This window comes from Hippoglossus hippoglossus, chromosome 15, assembly GCF_009819705.1.
Source record: "Hippoglossus hippoglossus isolate fHipHip1 chromosome 15, fHipHip1.pri, whole genome shotgun sequence".
NCBI lineage: Eukaryota > Metazoa > Chordata > Actinopteri > Pleuronectiformes > Pleuronectidae > Hippoglossus > Hippoglossus hippoglossus.
Window position 1 is genome coordinate 22,524,610 of NC_047165.1, and position 26,674 is coordinate 22,551,283.

At 40.4% G+C, this 26,674-nt stretch overlaps 2 protein-coding genes across 6 annotated transcripts in view; one reads left to right on the plus strand and one right to left on the minus strand.

Moving 5' to 3' along the window:
- fancl (FA complementation group L) lies at window positions 1–26,040 on the plus strand. 2 transcript variants are annotated; one of them, XM_034608506.1, is made up of 15 exons: window positions 1–349; window positions 881–939; window positions 1,103–1,163; window positions 1,375–1,401; window positions 1,717–1,773; window positions 2,111–2,208; window positions 9,251–9,347; window positions 11,217–11,285; window positions 18,447–18,597; window positions 18,805–18,888; window positions 20,245–20,290; window positions 22,021–22,102; window positions 22,930–23,046; window positions 24,970–25,041; window positions 25,450–26,040. In XM_034608506.1, exons 1-15 carry the CDS (start codon window positions 266–268, stop codon window positions 25,483–25,485), a joined length of 1,140 nt encoding a protein of 379 aa, XP_034464397.1. In that variant the 5' UTR covers window positions 1–265; the 3' UTR covers window positions 25,486–26,040. The 2 variants fall into 2 exon arrangements, with proteins under 2 accessions (XP_034464397.1, XP_034464398.1); XM_034608507.1 differs by lacking the exon at window positions 1,375–1,401.
- Window positions 24,365–26,674, minus strand: part of vrk2 (VRK serine/threonine kinase 2) — a 21,271-nt gene continuing 18,961 nt past the window's right edge. For 2 of the 4 annotated variants that reach the window (XM_034608503.1, XM_034608502.1), the window contains exons 12-14: window positions 26,419–26,562; window positions 26,134–26,313; window positions 25,523–25,943 (exon numbers count right to left, since the gene is read on the minus strand). In XM_034608503.1, coding sequence (XP_034464394.1) covers window positions 25,557–25,943; window positions 26,134–26,313; window positions 26,419–26,562 — 711 coding nt within the window. In that variant the 3' untranslated portion in view covers window positions 25,523–25,556. Of the gene's footprint in view, window positions 25,944–26,133; window positions 26,314–26,418; window positions 26,563–26,674 lie in introns of all 4 variants that reach the window. The other 2 variants (XM_034608504.1, XM_034608505.1) reach the window with 2 other exon arrangements.

A 26,674-nucleotide genomic window follows, 5' to 3' on the forward strand; every position in this document is an offset into this window, starting at 1 on the left:
GAAGGCATCTGCGTGACGTCGCTGTTTATGTTTCATGGAGGGACGTGTAGTTTCATTTCATTCACTATGCTAATGCTAACGCTAATGCTAGCTTAAAACCTGCTTAAAACCAAGATACATCTGCGCAGCCGGTGTTTTATGTGCACGAGTTGAAACATGTGAACGTACGTGTTGGCTCCGTGTTGCTGAGTCACCTCAAATCCGTCGGTGTCCTGTGAGGCTGCTTGACTTCAGCTGAGGAGAGTCTGTGACTGGAAGTTAAACGATGGAGTCACTGGTGAAAGACAACCCGATACTTCTGCCCCTCAACTCTGACAGAACTGTCTATGACGGATTCATCACCGTCCAGGTAACTTCAGCTAACTTCGGCTAACTTCGGCTAACTTCGGCTAACTTCAGCTAACTCTAGCCAACTTTAGTTAACGCACTGAGAAGAAAGCCTCTCCAGTGTGCACTGAGAAATGTGTGACTTTAAAGATATTTAGATGTGTACATGTGCAGTAGATTAGTTTAGACATGTCCACGAGTATCTACATGTTAATTCGAACCCGGAAGGAATGGCAACTTTACATTGATATTTGAGCACATCACCACTAAAAGTATGCCAGTGCTAGAAGAAGTTAGTTGTAGAAAGGACAAAAATAAAGTGACGATAGTTTATTTAGAATAAGTAATATTAACTACTTGCTTTACGCTGAATCAAACAGTTGATATCATTGATTCAGACTTATAATATTTTCCAATTTCCAAACCGAGTTCGGTGCTGCCTTTACAAGTCAGTTTTGTTTTTAAGCATTTCTAATGTATGTAGTTTTTTTAATTTTTAATATTGACCTCTGTTTCTATCATAACAGTCTGTTTGTCATTTGTTGTTTTGTAGGAACGAGACTTCAGACTGAGAATAGTGCTGCCACCAGATCACGAGCTCAAACGGGCCAAGTGAGAATTATCATTTATCTCCTTTGATGTTTTATGCTCACATTATAAAGATGGTTTAATATTAGTGTGTTGAGCAGTGTGTCTAATTGTAAATCCCTGCTCATCCACAGAATGTCTGTTTTAGTGTGTGTGTGTTGTAACTGTTCATAACTCTGTATTGTAGGTTGCACTGCAGCTGGCAGTTAAAACACCTGTTGCATGGATATGAGCCCATAGTGAAGCAGGTAAACTCTACACACACTGCACTGTACACACACACACACACACACACTGAGCATCTTGCTTGTTGCATCGTAACATTTCAGTTGTGTTGTGTCAGTCAGCTTTGATTGAGATCATGTTGATTGTCCCGTGCTTCCTGTATTTATTTATTTATCTGTGTATTTGTCATGTCATTTTCTTTTGGCTCCTTTTGTGTTTGCGGCGCCGTGCCAGGCGTCGTTCCTGCGCTCTCTGTCACCCGTTAGGCTCGCCTCACTCAGAAGCAGAGAAAAATATTTTTCACTGTTTAATTAACATCGCCTGGAAAATGTCCCTATTTGTTATGTGGCCCCTCAGGGTTATTTGGATGAGATTGATATTTCACCCCGGGCTGCAAAGTTCATTATTTTCACAGCCTTTAAGCTATCATTAATTATTAAAGCTGGTGGCAGCCCCCATTAATCACAAACGCTGTGTTTGATTTGAATGGCTGGCTAGAGGAAAAAAGTAGACACTGTCACTTCATTATCCTCACATGCAAGGATGCCTTTTTCTCTTTTCTTCCACTTCTCACAGAGGCTGCAGCAGTCGGCCGATCTTGTCACTTTCTTACTGGAGCTGAAGACTGTCTTGGTGAGGAGGAGAGGGACACGCTGTGTTAACACGTTCACCGTGACATTGTTGCTATAAGACTAGGTGGTACATGAGAACCTTCAGGCACTATCAATAACCTTGATGGCGAGGCACACATGTACATACTGTATATGTTTTTTGATAAATTATTGAAAAGTGTGACAGCCTGTATGTTTGCTGCCAAACAGAGGCATTTGACCTATTGACCCTGATTCCATTTTTGTATTCATCTTATTTGCTTTTAGCAGAAACGAGATGGTGCATGGTTGTTAAGTTGTGCAGTGATGTGCATAGTAATCTGGGCTTAAAATAAGAAGCGCTCTCTGTGTTGTTGCAGGAAGTGGGTCTGAAGAGCCGACCTGAGTGCAGCTCCATCCCACCTCCTCAGTATTACTCGCAGCTCATCTCTGAGATGGAGACCCTTGGGTGGAACAAGTAAGTGGGCCTCGGTGAGCCTCAGAAACTAAATTTATCAAATGTTGGGAAAGTTGGCTGAGACCGCCATGTTTGCAAACTTTACATTTCACTTTGAGAGGTGGCTTACCTGTGTCGTCTGTGGCTTGCTGATTCACAGTGGCATCAACTAACTATGAGTGGATCAAATCTTAAAATCAAGATGCTGTGGTAATCTGCTCGTAAATTCCCAAATATTTATTTTTTGATCTATAGTACAAACATAAGTAAGAAAGGGTAATTTCTAAAGGACATTTAAACACAGCTTAGGCTGGCCAAAGTGCTGGACAGAGGATTTTTACACAGTATCTACTAAGTCCGGAAATCTCTAATTATTTGTCTGTACATTTAATAATTATAAACTTTTAGTAAATGGGCGACCAGTGCTCTGTAGCTGCAGCAAAGACTCATCGATGTAAGTGACATTGTTCAGCATGTTCACCACAAGGGGTGCGTTCACAACTATGGCAAAGACAACTGATTCTCTCCAGTTCAGGGTCAGCTCTTTGTGCAGCACTGGTGGCTTCAGGGTTCTGTGGACTGTGCTCAGCAGCAGGTCTTTACTTTCTCCTTTTTCAGTGGGAATGCTTAAAATCTCAGATTTCAGGGTCTCTACTTTGCTGGAAGTTAACTGGTTGGAATTTAAATACACACTTGAAGCATGTTTACCTGCCCTGATTGCAGTCCTGGCAAGTGCTTGTACGATTGTGCTTGTAAGCTTGTATTTTTATTTGCAATGCATTTATTTCTCCTAAACGTATCAGAATAAGCGTCCACTGATAATCCATCTGGTTTTCAAAGTGGCCCTTAAACATAAAAATGTAACTATTATCAGTATTACAACAATAAACTACCGCTGCAGTGCTGTTGAATGAATCGCCTCTAAATGCAAACAGTTGTTTAAATTGCCTCACAGCGAGAATCAAGCGATAATGAAATTAAGTTCCCTGTTCCCCTTCCCCACTTACATGGTGCTAGGATTCTCTGAAAGTGATTTGCCTGCAGACATACTTGCAGATGGCGCTTGTTTCATGTTTCATGTTTTTTTCCTTTTCTCTGTTCAAGCTATACAAGGGACTTCAGCTTCTGCACCCTTGAATATAATGGGGCATTATAAGAAACTCTTCGGCCAGAATCAAGGAAATTATTGAAACTGTACCTTACTGATATTATTTCTTTTGCACAAACGTAGGTGTCTATATGATGACAAAACTCCACTGTTGTAATGGTAGTCTGTACATTTATAGCTCTTTTCTAGTCTTGTTGAACACTCAAAGCGGTTTACAGTACAGTTTTGCCATCCACCCATTCACACACACACACACACACACAATTATACAGTGCATCTATGTGCAGCACTTTCTCCATCATACATCAATCATGCACTGCCAGAAAAGCTGTCAGGGGCAATTTGGGGTTCAGTATCTGGCCCAGAATTTTCACCTCACTCTTGTTTATGGTGAACTCCACTGTCTGTACGTCAAAATTTAAGTAATTTTACAGTTATGACATTTAGGACACTTTGGCACACAGAATGGGGGAGACAGGGATCATACTGTCGACCTTTTGGTTTAAGGATGACCTGCTCTACCTCCTTTCTGTGACTTTTTTCTTGCCTGCACTCTAAACTGATTAAGGAGGCTGCAACACAACCACAACAACAGCTCATTGCCCATTAACAAATGGCTCTTAGTGACTTCCTTATTTTTAGTTATTGAGTTATAGTTAAATCAAGGTAACATTTAATGACTCTAAGGCCACGAGCGGTGACAGGCTCAGCTAATGCCGTCGTCTCCACTCATCAGGAGAGGGAGGCGGGGTTGGTGGTGGTTAGTGAGGAGATATGTGTTCTCCCCCAGCTTGGATTAAGCCTTGAATACTACACTCATTTTCCACTTTCCTATTAATGACCATGGCTACAATTATGATATTAGCGAAATGCAAATGGCTCTAATTGAAGAGTCTCAGGTTTTAATAGGAGAAGGGGAGGTGAAGGTATGCTTTATGCTGGAAATGAGACCAACATCATTTCCAGTGTCATGTTGCAGTTACGAGACATTATACACAGTGAACCTCAATCTCCAAGGCACTCCAGTTTCGTTTGCGTCTTAATTTGTATTGGCCGTGCTAATAGCCACCAGGGGTTTTCAGCTGTAATGCTGTCTGCTTATTGGGCCAGGTAAGTGAGTCGCTCCCTCCCTCTCTCGGTCTCCATTACTGCATTTGAGAGCGTGGTCATCTTAATTGGCTGGAGATGGCATACCATGTGTTAATTAATGGAAAATGAGGTCAAGTAGTTCAGCCGCCATCACTTGGTGACCCCAAAACATGGCCCAGGATCTGTCTGGGCTCATTATGGGCTGGCACTCTTACTGCATGTACACAACATGGTCTCTTCTTATCACAGTGTTATCATCTGGCAATCAATTTATTTAAAGTTTAAAGTAGAATCACCTTGTGTCATGATCCCAGTACAATAGGGAAATAAAAAAAATTAAACGCAACCTCATTAAAAGGTTTTATATAATAAATCAATGGTATTACAAACATGAAATGTCAGTAAGCTTTGGTAAGGTGATGGAGTGGCATTAGTGCCATGATAGGTTCTAATGATGTGAATAAAGGCAGTAAAATGCTCTGAAGCTAACTGATTTGTAATTAACTGAAGGATTGACAGAAGACCCACAATGAGAAAAGTTGAGTATTACTACTTTCTGATGCACTTGTTTCCTAATAGGTGTGTGAATGATTTATCTGTTCTGAATCCAGGCTTTATAGTTAAAAGAAAAACCTTAAAATTCTGAAGAGTGGGCAGAATCAGCTGTTACAAGATGAAATTCTAGCTGGAGCCTTCTGAACGGGCTGAAGACTTCATGTAGGATGACCAGAGAAAAAGGGATTACAATAATCAAGTCTGGAAGATATGAATAAACACATTATGGTTTCGTCATCACAATGACAGAACAAGACAGATTGTAGCCAAATAACCATGCTGTACAGTATTAATGATCCTCTTGATAAAAGACTGGAATTTCTGAGAGGAATCAAAAGTCACTCCAATGTCTTTGATAGGTGAGCTCTCAAAGCACTCAAATTCTTAAATAATTACCCATATTGGCTGGTCTAAAAAATAATAAATTTGATTTATCAGCATTTTACTGCAGAAAATCTATGCTTATCAATATGTTTCATTTTTGATAGACATTTTTTAATTTAGGCATTTGGAAAGATCAATGGGCTTTACAGGTATAATATAGTCATGTCATTGCAACAGTGAAAAGTGTCACCATGTTTCCAAACAATGTCCCCAAGGGAAGCATGTAGATAGCAAAAAGCACAGGCCAATCCCTGGGTGCAAATTTAAGGATTATATTAATGTAATTTGCAAACTGATATTAAGATCTCTGACAGGCTATGTGGGGCCAACCAGGCCTTGGCTGAGGGAGTGAAAGGTTTTCAGTGTGTGTTATTGTTTTTTTATATTATTTCAATGCAAACACAAATGTATTGGGACTTAAACAGCTGTACAGGTACATCCAGTAAGTAATTATAATGTCCCAATCAGAACAGTTTATGCTGTAAACCTGGTCAATGAATAAAAAGTTATATATGTCCTGTGCATGTCATCACACACAACTATCTGCTATTGGCAAAACAATAAGAATTCTTCATATTTAGTTATTGAGTTATAGTTAAAGATCTGTTGATGTCGGTGGTCCTGAATCATTTTTCAACACACACACAAATTCAACAACATGCACACACATGCAAGCACAAATGAGCGTGGTGTGCACTGTGTGGAAGCAGATCACTTGGCTGTGGAGTTGTAAATGGGATGCTCTCATCAGTCTTCCCAGCAGGACATCTGACTGTCATGCTGTTTCCATCATGGCCAAGTAGGGGCGGCAGCTAGTCCCCGATATCCTGGCATAAGACCCCGGAAGAGAGGAAGGGTGGAAATTTATGTATTAGTGATGCACCAATGACTTTTTCACTGTCAATACAGTTTGTACAGACCTAAAACTTAAAAGTTGGTTGATACTGAGTACTGGTCTGGGTTGTTCTCAATAATCTTAATAGTTTAAATTTAGATATACAACTTTATACACGTCGTAACATGGCTGGTTGACATGGCCCCTAAATAATATGTGAAATTTTAAGGCAACATCACAATATATTTATATATTCAAAGGTTTCCTCTTAAGCACTTCATAAATGCTTGATTTAACCCATTGTTTACAATCAAATCAGTGGGATGATTGTAGTAGACAGCATGTGTCTGCATTAAAACTTTCTTGTTTATGTTCATAAGTTCTTTCTATTGGAGATATTTTAAACTTGCAAAATGGGGGGAAATCACAATAAAGTTAAATTTAAAGGTTAAACATCAACAGCCGCTAACAACTATTTTCTCTAAAGTTATTAAATTAAAAATATTTGCACGTGATATGATTCATAATTTTTCAATGAAGGTTTGGGGTTGATGTTAGAGACATTTTGAACAAATCAAATATAATTTCATAGCATAACATTAAACATGTGAGTTTCTGGATTTCTGACTTTTTTTGATTGATTCTCACAGCAGCTGTGAGCAAATGCAGTGTCTTTGTAATTCAACAAGAACCACAGTAACTCTTCTCTAAAACTCAAAATTGTATTAAGTAAGCTGATTTAGTCATTATTGGATTAAATGAAGGGCTGTCAAACTCAAATCTGTTGATACATAAATGTATACATTGTATATCATGCCTGTTTTTGGCCTGATAAGCACTGAGATCAGTATCGACACAGCCTTAAATATGTGAAGGTTGTCAATGTGTTTGTGTGTGGGTCCACACACAAACACCCTAGAGATAGAGGGTGATGGAGGTGAAACTGAGAAAAATTCTATCTATAAGTTCAACTTGCAGGAAAACTACACTGAGTCGAATTGGCATGAAGATGATGTCATGTGTATGTAAGTGTAGATGTAAGTGTGCATATGACACTTCAACTGTCGCCCTTCACAGGCATTTGATTGCAAGCGTATGAACGAGCAGACATTTTTATGAGTTGGGCAAATCTGACACCGTTTCCCATCATTCCATCACTTCCCTTAGTGTGTGTGTGTGTGTGTGTGTTTCGTGAGCAAGCCGCTCACATCACACTCCTCTACCGCACTCCATAAATCCTCAGCGATGTCAGCCTCAACACAGAGCGCCGATCATAATGTACTGTAAATCTGGAGGAGGTCTGTTCAAACCCTTTGTCTCAGATCAGTGTGTTGTCTTCAAGTCTGAGTCGACCAGAGCTGGACTTAAGCAGCAGTAAATCTGACAGCAGCGTTGATTCATGCTTAGGCCACATCAGTGTTTTGTCCTTAGCCAGTCAAAACGTTTTTCTAATTAGCTTATTATATAGGGGGGGTCTGATTTACCAGCTGACTCTTGCTTGAAAATGACATCCTACCTGAAGGCCATTGCAAGATTTACATTCACGAGAGCTTGCATATGAATCTTCTTGCTGCTAAAATCCTTGTTGTGTCACTTTTTTTAATTGGTTGCAAATGGATGTTAAACAGGTTTCTTCCTGTTGACAGTCGGTTGTCCAGTCTTTTCATGTCAAGATGTCTTCAAGCAAAATGTAAGGCAAAACTTGCTTTGCAATATGCAAAACGTGTTATTACCAAGTATTTCTCATCTAATTTCTGCCTGCATTATGATTGGACTTTAAGATGGAAATCGTATAGGTGGAGCTGGCGGACTTGGAAGAATGGGAGGATGTGGAAATGCTTCGTCCATCTTTACTTTGAGTCTGTGTGTCCACCAACTCCTGAGAAAACATCTAGCTATTGATATGCTAAATGCTTCTGTGTCAGTCTGCTGTTTGGTTCTGGGCGGATAGTCTATGGGAGGTTACCCGAGCCTTTTCACTGAAAACATCTGCCTGCTGCTACAAAAATCTGGTGCTAATGAGAATGTGAGGACTGAAAGTTAAACTTGCTTGAAACACAGAGTCCGGCAACAACTGGCTTTTTGGGACTGCTGCTGATGCTGATACCAATTTAAGGGAGTAATTCCAACATCAATTTGTTGTTGATACACATGATATATATATACTCTGTATTTATATATATACTCTGTATTTATATTAAATGTGGCATAAAGTATCTTTTGTCTTTGTTTAAGATTTATGTATTTACATATTTTTTACAATTTCTAAAATAAACCAAAGTATATTTTTCCACATTATGTTCTATAAGGAAAAAAATGCATATATAAGCCAATATCAATTTATCTGTGACTGTGATTGGCCAATGAAATTGACCCAACAGATATATCAGGCATACCGTTACCCACACTAAAGAAATTATAATAGAGTAAGCCGATGGATTATTTGAATGGATTTATATTCAGTTAGTTTTAAATAGGCATGTGAGTGGCATGAGGAATATTTCAAATCAAATATACTTCTGTTCTTCACAATTATTCTTTAAATTAATCCACGTAGATTAGTGGACAACTGCATCTTCATTGTATCCTTTCATGAAAGCTGTATTAGAACAATGTATTAGAAAATTGGCTGAAGTGCCCTGTGATTACATATTGTTATTGTATTAACATAGTGTTCATACAATCAGTGTGTTTCCACCAGTTTATTGGAAAGCATAAAATCCACTGTGTTCCTGGTGACTCAGCATGAAATGCTTTCACCCTCAACATGATTTGGTTTGTTATATTCCACATTAAAGCATTAAAAAAGCTCTCGCTGGAGAAGAGTGCTAATCAGAATTTTAGAGGAAGACATCCTGTCGTTAATGTTTTGCTGGATTTGGGTGTGATTGGATGTAACCTGATGTCTCCACTTTGGTACCCAAAGTAATAAATCTGAAGGCAGAGTTGATATCTCAATATGGCTCTCTGCTGCTGTGATTAATGATGGATGATGGCTGTTGTCAGTACACAGTGTTGTGGGCACCTTTCTCTGATTTATCGTGTATGAATTGTGTGTGTGTGTGTGTGTGTGTGTGTGTGTCCATCTTCAGGCTGCTTTTCATAGACACAGAGTTCCGAACACTGAGACTGAAGGCGCAAGACTCTTCTGGGAGGCAGCACATTCTCACTATCAAACTCAAGTCGAAGGTAGGAGACACATATGGACACACATACACAGTTTACTTAAAGGGTTTAATTGGTTTCACAATTATTCATCATCAAATGGAACACTCCACAGCTTGACAGTCCATCCAAATCCAACCAGGTTAACTTTACCGAACATATTTTGGATGTTCAGTTTACCGACCGAAAAAGAGTGATTTACATCTGCACACATAAATCTAGGTCAAACTGGAGATGAGGAGGAAAGACATGATAACTCACCGTGACTGTGATGTAGCACAGAACATCTAAACTCTGTGGACAAGATCGTATGGTCACGTTTCCTAATGTGCCCGGCAGCAGGAGATGTTATCACTATCAAATGGAAGAAAATATGCAATGAAACATATTGAAGTTAAAGCATAAAGTACATTTTTACTATTCTACAATAAAATATATGGTTTTCACTCCTGACACTTTGGAACTTTCTTAAAATCTGAGTCAGAATCGAACGTCTAGCAGCTGGCAGAATTGTTCGTATCGCACAGCGCTGTTGCACAGTCTAGGGAAAAGTGGGTGGGAGGCATGGTGAGGTGATGCTTTCCTAAGCCCGGATGACATCCACTGGGGACATGGAAGGGTAGCGGGACCCCACTCTGTGCCCACCTGCCCACCTGGCCCTCCTCACCCCTCTGGCACCAGGTAAAAATAGCTTGGAGTGCTCCCCACGTTCCAGCTGCTTCCATCAGATCCAGCGCCAGGTCATCCCTCACCAGGCACAGCTAGGGGAGGAGGCAGCACTGGCACGGACACATGGAGGCTTGGCTGGCAGGGGGAGTGAGGGAAGAAGAGTGTGGGGAGAGGACGAGGAGTAGTGTGATGTTGAAGGTGAAAGGAGAGAGGAAATCTGGCTCCTAATGTTGTAAACAAGTGTCTTCTTGATGACTTTTAATGAAGTTTTGGCTGAACAGCAATGACAGATCACATTCAAATGGCGTGACAACTAATAGTGACAACTAATAACTCCCAGCAAATAAAGAACAGTTGCTGTCACTAGTCATTAAAGACAGGTCGAATGACCTGTGCTTTAATAGCTGGTCAGTTCATAATGTATTTTTCCATGGCATCTACACTTCTCTAAGTTTCTCTTTTTAACTGAAATATTATCTTATACATTAAAAGCCTCCAAGGATCAGTACGGATTAAGGGAAGTGTTGACGCAAACATTTGAAATGATTGCAAATATTTATTGAATGTAAACACAGTTTCTGATGAAATAAAGGACCTCAGAGAAGAAGGTGACAGTTTGTTGCCCACCTAGTCCTCCCTCTTGACCCACACTAGGTGCGTGAGTAGCATGTGACAGCTACGTCGCTGTCACTGATCTGCTGCATCTCGAGGGCCTCTGTTGTTCACACAGGGAGTGTGTCTGCTGTGGGGCTGATATGTGAGGTTTCTGCTATGAGTACTGTATTTCCTGTAGGCCTTTGTACTTAAGCAAATGCCAGGACTCTGCTATGAAGCCATGCATCTCAGGTCCTATAATAACAATAAAAACTTTGTTAAGATAAATTAATGGATTCAGTCAAAAGAAATGCTTTTACTTTGAGTTTTTCTTTTACTTAAGCAGGTACAGGAAGTGTTGCAAATGATTAAGTTTCTTACATATTCAACAGATATAGACATAGAAACTGTGGTGAATGGTCATTTCCACTGTCTATTTTGCTGTGAACCATATGTTACATTGAGAAAGACAGTGTGGCAGCTCTAACATCTTTAATGTACTCCGGAATGAAAAGTAAGATGTTCTGCGACACACACACACGTCACTCACACATCCAGTGTGGTCTGAGCATAAGACTCACAGAAACAGTAAAAAAAACTGATAACTGTCCCATCTTTTACACCCTGCAGCACCCTGCAGAGGGCCCTGGATGCTCAGCTGACCTGCCCCTCCCTCTGGCCATAACATGGACACCACAGGTATGTAAACAAAGTTTTATGATTTTCATGAATGTAAACTGACATACTTTTTCCGGCAAACAAGCTATTTAAGTAGGCAGTTTCAAAGAAGTTCAAAACACAAAAATACAATGGTAACAGTATTCCAGGCAGCTGTGGCTCAGGGGTTAGAGTGGTCGTCCTCTAACCAGAGGGTTGTCGCGGGCAAGATACTGAACCACAAATTGCCATATGAATGTGTGTGTGAATGTAAAACTGTACTGTAAAGCACTTTGAGTGGTCATCAAGACTATAAGGTCTTATATAAATACAGAACATTTACCATTTACTTTTTGACAAATTGTTAAATGTAAAACCACAATATTTGGAACTGTTTAATATATGTCTGAATGTATACTGCTTCTCTTATTTGATAATCTTATTCTGAGGTCAAAAATCTGAGATAATGCTAGAGTAAATTTTCAAAGTTTCACAGAACTGACATTGTTCAGAAAGCTTGTAAAAGCCAACATGTTAGCAGTGTACACCAAAAAATAAAAAAACGTTTTTAGAATTCTATCAGGTTTCTGTCATTTTAGGTAGCTCCTATCACACTGATGTATTTCAATCAGGAGAGACTTGATTCACAATTTAACGATGTTTATTTTGACAAACGTACACAAGTAAAGTGAATATTTATAGTCTTTGGCATTTTAGACCCCTGTGTGATGTCATCAGGATTAGAAGGGGGTGGAGCAGAACATCAAACAGGAATACCCCCCGGGGTCTAGACACTGGTGGTGGTTGATCAGTCAATAGATTGTTTGGATGGCCCATATTATGAGCATAGTCCTATTGGACTTCCCTAAGTGTGACATCCTCTGCCCTTAACCCTCAACAAGAGTAAGGAAAAACTACAAAACCCCTTTTGACGGGGAAAACGTAGAAACCTCAGGAAGAGCCGCATGCGAGGGATCCCTCTCCCAGGACGGACAGAAGTGCAATGGATGCCACGAGTAATAGGTATATTGTTTAGGCAGTCTGTAGATTTTTTAATCTGCAATCAGCTGCCACCATGGTCCACGATCCGTTGTCATGATCCACTGATACTATTGGGATCCTCATCATGGTCCATGATCGCTGTCAAAACGATGTGGGATTTAAACAGTACATACGATCAGTTGAGGTCGGGATCCGGAAGAGGTGATGAAATTCTCTCAAGACTGGAGGAGATTGGGGTGGAGGAGGGGTTATGAGAGTCACTGAAAGACGGCTGACTGTGGAAGAGAGGAGAAGGGATTTTTAAAGTTTGACAGCTGCTGAATGACTGGCTGAAAGAGACCGCGCAGACCTGATTGGATATTTAGGAACGCCCATGATCAGCTGATCAGTATGCAGGTTAAGTCCTCCTGTGGGCGTTCCTGATGTTTAGGACCGCCCACAATCAGCTGATCAGTATGCAGGTTTAAGTCTTCCTGACTGAACTTACGCTAAGCTTCATTATCAAGTGTCATGTTTCTGATAACTTTGGTTTTAATTTGTTATTTGATGTTTATAAAACGGGGGGGAAATTGACAGCTTGAGACTGATTCGAGATTGGTATTGGTTGGAGCTTGATACCGCGGCTCTACTCCACGATCACTACTGCCCAGACTCTTGCTCCAAAAACTGACCATGGTGACCAATCGCAGTTCTCTCTCTCGATGTGAAAACTCTGTTGGCTCTGTATTCTCATGTATAGTTAGGGTGGTGCATGTTTGGCATCTACGTGGGTTAGCTCTGAAGCTAAGCTGTAACGCTTTCTGCACTACAACAGATTCACCTGGTGTGTCTACACAAGAGGTGTTTCAGCTGCATTCTTCAGTCATCAATCTCACACACGTATGAAGGAACAGACAGTTTCTGCTGCCTACATCTTTCAGCTACAACCGCATCATTGAGTTTGCTGATGACACAACGGCATCGGACCTCATCAGCAACAATGAATCTGCTCACAGGGAAGAAGTGGGCCTACTAACAGAGTGGTGAACGACCAACAGCCTTTCCCTAAAAAATAACTTGTGAAACTATTGTTGACTTCTAAACCTTCCTTAGCAGCTGAAGACTGTTCAGAGAGATTTTAGTGAAAGAATAAAGGGTGTGAATTAGACTGTGCCGAGTGGAGCAGAGATAGGATTTTGAAAAGTGGTAGGGATGTGTTCCCTCTGAAAATCATGCCCTTCTAACGATGACATTAACTTTAATCTGGTTTGCACTTCGTTTTATTATTAATCACTAGTTCAGTTCCATCCTAAACATTGAATGGGTTGTTTGCTTCCCGTTGTATTTTTACTTTGTTAGCAAATTGCTTAAGAGCAAGTGATTCTATGAATGTTTGAAAATGATCCAGCAGCAAGTGAAATTGATTCACAATCACTTGTACTTCCTAAATGGACAGATTGATTCCCCTGAAGTTTAACTGACTTGGTGTTAAGTGTTCCCTTCATTTTTTCGAGCAGTGTATATAATACATGTATTATATTATATTATATAATAATAATAGGTTGTTTTCTGTGAATCATCAGAGCCTCACATGTGGACAGGGTTATGTTTCCGTTCTGTATTTTGTAGTGAGACTTTCTGTGGCCGTTTGAGACTCAAACTGTGATTAGGCACAACACAGATACACTTGAGTCATCCTCTGCGACCTATTGCACCTGCTGTATTAAGACAGTATTTTCTCCCTGCCCCTACAGTCCACTTTAACTGGCAATAAAGTGCTTTGTTGTAAAACCAGCTGTGGGCTCTGCCGCATGTTATATATTCTTTCCCCTCCTTGTTATTGTTGTTTGCCGTCTTGCTTCTTTCACTCCAGCTCTGCTTTTCATCTCTGCCACTGCCTCCGAGTCTGTGTGTCACTAGCTTACTGTCACACACACACACACACACACACACACACACACACACACACACACACACACACACACACACACACAGATGTCTTGTGCTTTTTTTACAGTCGCAGTCGCTTTGTCAATCATAAAAACTACTGCTCCATATCTGAGCTTTGCATTTCTGTTTCAATATATTGTGTGTGTATGTGCATGTACACGCACGTGTGTGTGTGTGTGTGTGTGTGTGTGTGTGTGTGTGTGTGTGTGTGTGTGTGTGTGTGTGTGTGTGTGTGTGTGTGTGTGTGTGTGTGTATGTTGCTGAGCTGATACATGGCAGGCGTACAGTGAGGACCAGCTTAGAACAGCGCTACCGTATGGAGCCTGTCTGCCTGCTGTGCTGTTGATGGATCTCTCCCACACTGCGACATGAAGTGTGTGTGTGTGTGAGTGTATGTGTGTGTATTCGGTTGTGCCTATGCCAAGTGTGTTTTTTTGTCTGAAGTGTGAAGGGTGTGTGTGTGTGTGTGGCGGGGGGAAGGGCTTGTCTGTCGTCAGTCCTGACATGTTCATTTGAATGAGTAATTATTGCTTGCTCTGTTGCAGGGCCAAGACGTGCCACTCTGTGCATTTGTGTGGAACTAGAATAGGAAGAAAAATAAACCTGTGTGTGAGTTTGTGTCCTTTGTGCCTGCAGAGTATACAAAGGCGATTTTTAACAACCAAAGACTGCATTTATTAAGATAGTGAGGAGGTTTTAGTGTGAACAAAAGTGGGAATGTGTGTAAATTGTCGTACATCTAAAATAATAACTATCATTATAGATGCGGAATAATCTTCTCAGTATCTGTAAAATTCCATATGCATAGTTTAGGCTGTGACTCTACATCAAAGTTAAGCTGACTCATGACCCCTCATCACATGCTGTAGGCACGTCCATTTGACAAAAGATTGATATTCCCTTTTTTATTTTAAAAGTTTTTGATAACTGAGGAGGTAGAGTACTTCAGTATTTAACTAGCATGGCACTCAGCAGAGCGCAGACCTCCACCAAGGCACAACAGTCCCCTTAAATTTAAGGGGCCTATTGAATTTATTCAAACAAGCCACCTCAAATTGCGCACTCTAATAGATATCATTCCCCCAAACATGCTCAGATTTTTTATTTCATCAATATCCATGAATTATTCCCTGGGAAATAGGTGAAAATGTCATAAAAATGTTAAAGAAATTGGAAAAATATCCTGGATATTGTTTGAATCCGTGCCAAGATTTAATGGGTTCTTTTTTGGCCCATGTCCCATCCTTCAACCAAGCTTTGTGGAAGTCAGCTGGGTAATCCTGCTGACAAACAAACAGGGGCAACGGTCATTAGAATCATGCAATTAGAATAATAAAAGAAATTAAAAAGAAAAGAATATTTTTTGTTAAATAAATATACTTCTGTCTGTGTGTGTGATCCTGGATACACATACTGAAGCAGTAATTTGGCAGGAATTTAAAATTGTCATCCCATGAGTACAAAGTGCTCTTAATTATGTAACAAGTACTGAATAAGTCAGAAAGTCAACATGTTGACAGCATTGTTGGGTTAAATTATCTTTTTGTTGAATTGATTTTAAAGGTTGGCCATAGGCAGTTTTTCCAGTAATTTACTTTGAATATGTATGTTTTTTAAATTTTTGTTTTACTCTTGGACAATATGAAATTAGTGATATGTCTAAGGAGAAATGGTTGAGCATCTGACAATATAAACCATATGACAGAAGAAATGCATCTCCTCTTTGGTCAAATCATTCATACTGAAGTTTCGCTCCCTCTCATATTTTGAATATTATTAGACCATTGTGGCCAAAATTACAAATCATTTAGCACGCCTATTACACCATGTTGCATCTGTGTGTTAATGCACCTTTTAGCAGGTGATCCAAAAGTTGACATTTCAAATGTTATCCATGATTTGTTTTTTCATGAACAGTGTCTCAATAGGTTTTTTATCGATCAAGATGTTTGTGCTGTGAGCGGTGCATTTTATCCCCTCCTTCAATTCTTACAGATGTTTAGTCATGTCCAGATGTGGACCAGTTAAGTTGGTTTAGGTGAGTTCCTCAGCTTTTACCAGAGCTTTCGACTGTTCCACACAGCCTTCTTCAGCAAATTGTTCTCATGTGTCGTCAGGTGACCAAAGTAAGGTACATTCTGTAGAAATCTTTAGCGAGTTTAAAATATTTAACTACACATTCCAAATTTGAGGCAGGTTATACTTGAGCAGACAAACAGAACTAATAATCACTCTACCTGGTGATGTTTTGTTCTTGTTTTTTCTATAGAATGCGATAATATTGCCATGCTTATTCTGACTTATAACTCACCGCTGCTACCAATACAATTCCACATCATGTGCAATTCAATAAAAGATGCTAAATTCCTTTGTAAAGGAGAGGCTGCTCAGTGAGAGAAGGATTTACTGAAAATAGGTTAAAAAGAGTGAAGTCTAATATCGTCCATGTAAAGAGGAGTGGATTATTTCAGCCCAGCTGCTTTTAAGAGCTAAATTGAGGTCAGTCTTAGATATCATAAATAGATAAAAAGAACTGATTGAGACGGCCAAGGAGCCAATCTCAGCTCAGACTCTGTGTCTTTCATACTTTCTTACAGCCTCCCACCCTCACCCATGTTCCTCTCTCAGATACAGCAGGAATTCAATTACCAGCTCTTCTTCAGTTTTTTTCTCTTTCTTTCTGAACGGGGCCGAGCGTACTTATCCTTAGCAGTAACCGTAATCATGCCACTGGCATTAATTGGGCTGTAATTGCTGAGGCTCTCAGCACCTGGACGATGCTTAATTGTGTGCACTGTGCTGGCACAATGACCCATAATTTTTGGTTCATTTTTTTCACCCCCCTAATTTTTTTCCTTCTCATTCCATCTGTATTGCTCTCCCACACCTCCATCAGCCTGCCTTTCTCTAGGTGTGTGCGCATGTGTGCACTTTAAGTTGTTTCACTTTTAACCAACTGGTCGCGCTGCACTTTCAGTTCATCCACTTTCACTTGCCTCAAATTAGACGGCAGAAGCCCTCTACACTATCAAGAAATAAACTCTCTTCTCTTTTGTAATCACAAAGTGATAGTAAAGTGAAACAACTCTGGTAAGTGCACGCTCTCGAACATAAACCTAATTACAATTTACTGTTTTATTCACCCTTAACTGCAGGGCTGTGCTCAACAGTTATTTTAATTATCCGTCCATCTAATGGTTCCTTTTTTATTAATAAATTAATTGTGGAGTCCTTAAAATGTCAGATTTTCTTAGTGCACAGGTTGATCTATTTAAATTACACGGTGTCATCCAACAGCAACACATATTCAATTTGTTTTGTATTCAAGACAAAGAAAAGCAGTAACTCGTCACATTTTAGAGGCTGGAACAAGAACACGTTTGCTTGATAAGTGATTTGAACAGTTAATCTGTCATAAGAGTAGAAGTAATTTTCTTTTAAATCAACAAATGGAGTTTTCATTTTCACTGTGGGTTCACATTTCGACATGGTTAATTATTTTCTTCTTTTTTGACAGTTTGTTTTGATATAACTTTGCTTATATCCAACATGTACTGTATCTATTACAGAACGACTGACAGGGATTGTGGGGGGGCTAAACCGAATGTACAAAATGTTATATGTATTTATTATTTGCAATAATTCCTAAGATATTCCTTATCAGACCCTTATGACAGAGAAATGTGTTTGAGGCTGATATTTTACAGTTCAATCAGAAACTATAACTTTCTACAAATAAAAGTAAGACATACAACCAGATATGTAAAACTTGAATTCAGAAAAAACATTTTCTGTAAATAATTTGATCATCAATGTACATCTTGTTCTGTAAATGTACATTTTTCATATCAGCTGATAGTAATAGGTCTGTGAAAGGCTCACACCGGCCAACTGATCACTCATCCATCAGGCTCTAGTATCTATAGCTTGGATATGGTCAGTGAGCACAGGTTTTATTTCAGGTCTTTTCTGCAGGTGTAAATAACCTCACTGTGATAGTTTGCTAAGAAATAGTTCCAGCACTATCTGTCATTGAGTACAACTGTGTTTGTGTGCAGATTGATCTTCCATGATAAAAGGCATTAATTCATGAACTTGGCAGGTGTTGGTCGACATATTTGTAAACCTTGGTGAGAGAAGCTGGAAATGACAGTAACAGGACAGAGCAGCCTTCAGTCACACTGAACAAGAAGTAGATTATTACAGACACCTCACTGCTGTTGCTCTAGTGTTGTAACTCACCTCTCTTTTCCGTCTGCGCTGGTTTGCTAGACTACTCTGGAGCAGCTCCACAACCAGTTCCTGCTGGTTTTGGAGTCCCTGACAGAGTTCTGGGACGTCTTGGACGAGATCGACGACAACACCTGGATTCTGGAGCCGGAAAAACCCAGCAGGTCCGACACCATGAGGCGGATCGCCATTGGTACTGTGAACTTCCTGTCGTCCGGTCACTTGATATATAATAATATATAACCCTACTACATAGTGTCTTACTAGATTTCACAGGGTAATGTAAATTATGCAACTGATCAACAGGAAAAACTACACACACAGTAAAACTAATGATTTTTTGGTATGATGAACATTTGAATTGTCATTGATTTGGGTACATTCCTGTCTGTGTTTGCAGGAAACAATGTCTCCATTAAAGTGGAGGTAGATCCCAGACACCCCAAGATGCTGCCAGAGTGCTGCCTGCTGGGAGCTGAACACGGTGCGTAGGACCCCAAAGACATGGCAACGCTTCAAAGTGTGTTCTCAGGCGGTGCGAGAGCATAAGAAGCATATCTGCTCCATTACACACCCTAAACTGACATACTGTATTAAAGCATGGAAATCCTTTCCTTAATATTATACGCTCATCAGGTGTTCATGAAATTTGTGTGTCGTTTTATTTTCATTGACTTTACTGATGGATGGACAGTGGAAATGCCTGCTCAAACAAGTGAGTATCCACAGTAGATGGCTTCGTGCATTATGGTCATTCAGCACACCTAACATTGTAGCTTCCATCATTGTGGACTCTGGGTTCGGCTTCAGAAGGAGAGCTGACAGATTAAAGTGTGAAGTAGCAGAGGTTATGTTGTCCGTTTTAGCAGGATCACGTAAAACTTAATCAATGTAGTCTAAAAAATGTAATTAAACAATGAAAAATCCTTAGCAAAATTCCTCTGGGCACGAAAGGAGATCTTCAAATAGCTTTCTTTATTCAAATAAATCTCCCAAAAATACTCGTATATGCTGTTGGGAGAAAAGTGATGTTTTCTGTGTTTTGTCGATTGGTTAAACAATTAATCTGAATATTTAATCATACATTTATTGCTGATCAACTAACCGACTACTTGTGTTCACATTAATGGGAACAATTGTATACTGTGCCTCTTCATAAGGCCCATACCACTGTTATCTGACTTAATCCAGCTGAGGATCAACTCAGGTAATAAAGTACAAATCCAGTCTGAGCTGTTGTTATTCAGATCAGGTCAGTGAGAAGCCATCAGGTAGGAAGGAAAAGGAATAGTGATTCTGTCGGCCGTCATGTCACAGGACTTTCAGCTTTCAGAACGAGGCACATTTTCATTCTCACCGCGCCGACATGGAGCCAGAGAGCTTCACGTTTCTATTTAAGTCCCTGTCAATTGTCGGCCATTGTTTCTGTAAACTCAAGGTCATGCAGTTCGTAGCCTGTTGCCTAGCAATGCAACTCAAAACATATTAAACAAGTACACACTTCAGCCAAGATGGGAGGCAGGCTGCGACCCTCAAATACGAGGGGTCACGCAGAAATATTGCTTTTTGCATGTAAGAATAACAAGTAGTGAAGGTGATGAGAAGTGCACAGAGACAAAGTTCCCTGTGGAACAGAGGAAGCAGTGATGGTTCATATGGGACAGCGGTGACGCCACCGTCTGCGTTGAACTGAAAAACAGCGTTTGAGGGCATGTAGAGGATGTTTTTCTGAGCGTTATACTGTTTACAATAGTGTATGTGCAACTGTTTGTAGAAAAAAAAGACATATTCAATTTACATCTTATAACTTCATATACTGTTGTTTTTTGTGTTGCTGCAGTGGTGACTCCTCTGAGGAATAAACTGAACTCCAACATGCACCTATGGTAAGGTCCTCTAAGGTCCTCTGCATCAACCAAGCTTTTACTTGTCAAATAGTAACTAAAAAGGTTAACAAAGTTGATTCTTAAATGATGTGTTTTACTCTTGTGTAATCGATATTTACTTCAGCTTATTTTATGTGATTTTTCAGGACCAAAGACCAAAACCAACAATGTATTTGTCAGTCTTCTTACAGAGTCTGACCTCTTAGGGTCACTCAGCTCCAAACCTATCGGCTCCTGTTAAAGATGTAGGATTTTAAAGCTGGACTTAGAAAGATGTTTATATTGATAATGAGCCAGATCAAAACAAGTGATTGTTTGTAGTGACAGACCCACATACACACTCCTTTGGCATCTTTCATCTCACTGAAGGTTTATGGGCCTGTTGAGTTACTTTTTGGGTTCTGTTTTCCAGCAAGCCAGCTGATTCAGTTTTTAAAAATGTACACACAACATACAGCTGTCATTGAAACACCTTGGTCATGTTAGACGCTGTCTTTTCTCATCATTTTGTTAATTTGCTGATGTGCTCTGCTACACCCGACATCTAATGCACTTCAGTCTGTCCTGGGTGAGTGATCCCTCACTTGCGAGTGATCCCTTCCTGTTGGTATTTTCTCTTCACTCTAGTCGAGGGTTAAGGGCAGAGGATGTTTCATCTTGTTAAACCCTATGAGGCAAATTGTGATTTGTTAATATGGATTATACAAATAAAATTTGATTGATTGATTGATTGATTGATTGACACTCGCTCTGCACCAAACGGAAGATAGGCCGAGTTAGAGAACCGCAGGTGAACATACTGGGACAATCAGATTTTGTGATGGTGGAGAACAAAAACGGAGCCAAAAAGCAGGTCAATCTTCAACGCTTATTCCTCGGGTGGTGCACAAACTCCAAACAGATGCTAATGTTGCTCTGTGTCTGCTGGATGTGTAAATATGTTTTCTTCATCGCTAGCCAATTTTCTAACCTGTGAGTGATGTTGAGTTTTAATGCCCAAGAAGCCAAAAACCCGGAATAATGTCGCTTTAAACACATGACACAAATATGTTCGTTTCATGAAAAAATTCCCAGTAATTTAAAAACATCTGGCCTCTGTGGTTTCCAGCAAATGTCACTAAAAGAGGAGGTCAAAGTGCATTTGCTGCTGCTTTTCAGCTGCCTGCTGCTGTAAATACTCACTAGCAAATTTGTTGAGCTAGTGAATATTTAGCAGGTAGGTTTAGTGATACTAAAAATAAAATACACTGTGTGGGAACACGACACCCAGTGCAACAGAGTGGCTCTATAGCAGATATACACACTATACTTGTTAATAGGATACATTAATTGTTGGTTTTGGTCTTTACCTGGGTTTTCATGAACATATCTTCCAGCTCGACGAGCAGTGGCTTTATCACTGTCAAAGTCACAACCTGCACACCAGGTCCACTACTTTCCAAGCATAGAACCATCTGATTATCAGTCAGTGATTAAAAACATAATTAGGCTTCAAATTCACAGGATTTCAAATCTGTACCGTATTACAAAATGAGGAGTGATTATGTGTTTTACCTCCCTGCATGACAAATCTGAGGAGAATCTTCCTCCCCCACTGTTCAGTTTGAAGCAGCAGATTTTTTTTCAAATACCATTGGTAAAAGCCTCCTAATCATCCCCCAGTGTTTTTGCAGGCTTATTTGCATGTGGTTAATTAGTGTGTGAAGGAGCTGTCTGTGGTCTGCTGGCAGGAACCCGGACTCCAGCGTCTTGCGCAACCTCCGGGATGTTTTGGAGATTGAATTCCCGTCACCTGCCACCCACGAAAAGTCTGTATGTCACACAGTTGCCCCCTCCCTCCACGATTACCTTAAGGAGCTGTGTGTGTGTGTGTGTTGTGTGTGTATTAACATCTATGAATGCATACTCTTGTCTGTGTGTCTGTTTGAGCTTTAAGTTATAAGGGGGCGGACGTATTTTTCTGACCATTTCCATATTTCTCTGTGTTTTGTTCTTCCAAGAGATGGGCACACACATTCTCCTTTAATTGGGTTGTTAACAGATAATATCATTAGAATAACAAAGATGGCAGGATTCTCTTCACTATCAAATCGCTTTAATTATGCAAAACCATTTATCTCTCTTTTTTTAAACGCATGTTCTTTTCCCCTCCCCTCTCTGCGGATGGGTTGAAAGGGCGTTGTGTTTATCCGCTGTCACCGCAGTGATTAATGCCTCAGCTTCATTAACATTCAGAGGAGTGCAAAAAAGTTGAGTTGACCAGATGTTGATTTTTTTTTTTTTTTAAACCTGCCATCCTCTGTCTTAATGGATAACTCCAGAAAAACAGGAGCTACTCATTACGCTAAAATGCAAACAAGAGCAGAAAGTGTGTGCATGTGTGAGAGAGAGTGTGTGCTTGTGTGTGCGTGCATGCGCACGTGTGTGTGTGTGTGTGTGTGTGTTAGAAGGTGATGTCAGAACTAGATTTAACTAGATCATTATTTGTTGCTAACTGGTTTCAGAGGTCCAGCACAAGGCTACAGCATCTGTAGCTGTAGTTTATGTGAACAAGCGTACTGAATATTTCCATTTCCTTGCTTTCATTGTGTGTGTGTGTGTGTGTGTGTGTGTGTGTGTGTGTGTGTGTGTGTGTGTAGGATTTCAGCACTGAGTGTGGGATTTGTTATTCCTATCGTCTTGAAGCTGCGATCCCTGATCAGGTGTGTAACGACCCTCGCTGTGGCCAACCCTTCCACCAGGCCTGTTTGTATGAGGTATGGATCACACACACATGATTGCATTCTTTATGAAGATGGATGATGTGTTTGGACAATATCGGCGCTGCCATCTTACGCTTTTGACGTCATTTGAAGCCAGAGTCTGCGCAGTAGTGATCGTGGTGTGGAGGCCGATAACACAAGCCTGACCAATCACAAGTCAGCCTCACCTGTCAATCACGACGTCTCACCCAGTTTTCATAGCATCAAATAACTAATTACAACTAAACTTATCAGAAACCTGATCACTTCAACATGCATTGAGAGCCAGTATATATCATCCATCTTTACAAACAGTCATTCACTTCACTTCAGTAGTTTACTTGTAGTATATTTGATCTTCACATAATGTGTCAGTGTTAGATATTAACCAACCGTCATCCACCTTCACTCTGGTGGATATGAAGAACTATCTTTTACTCCGAATCCATTTTGCACTTCAAATATTAATATTACACGAGTTAGAAACCTTGAGCCTGACAATTATTTTGATTTGAATCGACTGTCAGCATGTGAACATATATTTGTCATGAATTTTCATGATCTTGAAATGAGCACTGAATTTGCATAATTCATTTGAATAGAAATGTATTTGTTCTATTCAAATAATTCCTCCTTTTTTAACGGATCTGTCCAAAGCAACAGTGTATACGAGGTCAAATGGAATTAATTCAATACATATGACCTGACATGTCGTCAAAATGTTTTAGAATAATGACTTAAACTGGAAAGGTGAAAATTACATTAAAAACCAGAACATACCTGAAGCTACAAGTGTCCAAATGATGTCTGTTGGGTAAGTGAAAAGGAAAAGTTTCCACTTATTCCAAACTACTTTAAGTACTTCTACAGTAACCCAGGGACACACTTCATACACACCTCTTCATTAATGCACAGGTGAATAAAACAAACTCACACTTACATTTACATTTAATAAACCACTCGACCTCCCTGAAGTACACTGCCTGTGTTTACATTGTGAAATGCTTTAGATTGAAGTGGCTCAACAGATTCAGAGGAACAGATTTACACATGTCTCTCTGTTCACTCAGACATTTTTAAGTTTTAATGCTGCAAATCACAAATTTAAAACTGGTGGTTACTTGCACTGTGACTAAAGTGCATCATTTAAAAAGCCAGTGAATCACAAGTCAAAGCTCTGGTTGATTCCACATATTTAGGCATGTCCAGTGAAAACTCGCAGCTATGGAGGTAACTCCGAGTGATAACCTTCAAAATGTATTGTCACAGGGAGGGAGTTACAAATTCCAGAAAGCATTATTATTAAAGTCATCAAGCAGTTTAACAGTTTTATGGTTAGGAAGAAAAAACACAGATTTAAAAATACTATGATATTGATCAAATTAATAGAGAGATAAATGAAGAATTAACACACAGACCTTGGTTTAAAATTGGGAACATGTTATTTTCTTTAATGTCACAGTCACAAGAGAGAAAGTCCTGTGATCTTGAAGACGTCTCAGTAAAATGGCAGTTTTGAATGTAACAGTATCTAAAAACGCAGCCGTGTGGATGTGGCCTGAGATCAGATACTGACATCTGATCTCTGGCTGAGTCAGAGAGCACACACACACATGTACAAGGCCTTTGGCTTCACACTCAGAGGTAAAGAGACTGATGATGCTTCTAGTCAGCTTGTCCCCGTCCTCCATCCATCTGCCTGAGCAGGGATTTACTTTGCATGTATATGCTTATTTATGCTGTATTCAATGATCTCTTGTTAAAAGCAGAGAAAACGTGACAGGCGGACATTGGAAAGTTCCACCTGAAAGCCCTTAAAGTTCTTCAGAGTGGCAGACAATCTTGAATGTGTACATTGAAAGTAGGGATATTGTCACATGACACCGACACATTCGATTCAAGGTGGTGATGGTTTGTTTTTTGTCTCTCCTCCCTCAGTGGCTGCGAGCGCTGCCCTCCAGCAGGCAGAGCTTCAGCACCGTTTTTGGAGAGTGTCCTTACTGCAGCAAGGTACGTGTGCGTAATAAAGGCCTTCACTCCACACTCTCAATACATATTCAGCATACTTAATTAGCGCCGCTCTATACAACACATAGCCTTCTCCGCTCTGAAAGGAGACGAGTGTGTTGACAACAATCCGCTACATTCAGTCACTCCTACCGCAGCTACCTCTGTGATAAAGGAGCGAGCAAAGTATGTGATACTGAATGCAGCATATCATTGATTCAAAGTCAAAGACAGTTTTATCTGTGCAGATGATTGGGAGGGTTTGGCTGTTCTTCATCTACAGTCCAATCACATTCAAGAGCCCATTTTCTTTTTTCATTTGATATAAAGTCATCCTTCATAGTACTCATAGCTATAAAGGCTGTCTAATAAACAGAATACAATGAACTGAAGTTTCTCCTTCCATTGCAGCCTATTACTGTGAAAATGTCGGCTCCGTCGTCCTGAGAAGAGGCTTCCTGTCAGCTCCGTCTCCACTCTGAGGAGAAGACGGAAGCAAAGACCCCTCGTGCTCTTCATCAAAAGGGGTTTAATGCACTTTGGCAAACCGCAAAAACAAACGCACCCAAGAAAAGGGAGACGCCCACAAAGACAAACCAGTAGGTGCCTATCGTCTGTGTGGGACCTGCTGCCCATCCTGCGCCTGTGAGAGTAGACGTTCCCCAGTCACCACACCTGTGTTCAGAACAGGGATCACTGTCCCACCGCTGCTGACGGCTGCATCCTGCTCGGTGGCTGTGCAACCTTTCATCCCACCCCCGCCTGCAGGCACCGTGTGTTTGGCTCTTACTGTCACAGCCAGGGAATATGGGTTGTTTCATTTGGGAGTGGACTCCTCGCTCCCGTCTCGCCGAGGTCACAGTCGGGCTGTCTCCTTTCCTGGAGGTCCTTTTGAGTTCAGTGTTCTGTCAGAGAGGATGAGTCAGTGTTTGCTCTTTGAGAACTGACAGGATCTGTTCTACTATGTTATGTGAATATGTTTAAATAAAGTTGTGAAAGAAATACTGTTGTATGCTTTTATTTCTTTCCTGAGAACAACATTGTCCCCATTGGGGGAAAAAAGTGCCTTGCTGCTCCTCCACGTTAGCCTCACACCTTTTTAGACTGAGTTCTGGGGCCTATAGGAGGGCCTCGGAGATAGCATGCAGGAATGGGTCTGGGTCTGGAAACCTCTTCATCCTCTTCATCCTCATCTTCACTATCATCTTTATAAGTGTTTACAGGTTCAGTCCTTGGCCTCAGTGATCTTCTGACAGCAGGCAAAACCTCGTCCTTCTGTGGACAAGCAGCAAAAAAAGAATCTCTAGCTGTGCATGTGTGAAAGGAAAACTCGAGTCACCCATCTGATGCTTTTCATTACTTGGTGGTTTCAGTTCTTACCTGTGACTGAGTTTTAGAGACGACTGGTCCTCTTCTGGATTGAGCCGGCACTGGTTTGGACTTCATTCCCTCCTGTTCCTCTTCATCCATCCCTGTAACCACGGGCTTGGCTTTGGAGGCTCCTCTGGATCGTCCTGCTTTCTGCTGATGAATACATGTGGAATGATTTATAGCTGAGGGGTGTTTATGTGCGGCCACCTTGTTAACATGTCTTTTATACTCTGTCATGGGATATCTTCCAAAAAAGTGAGAACTT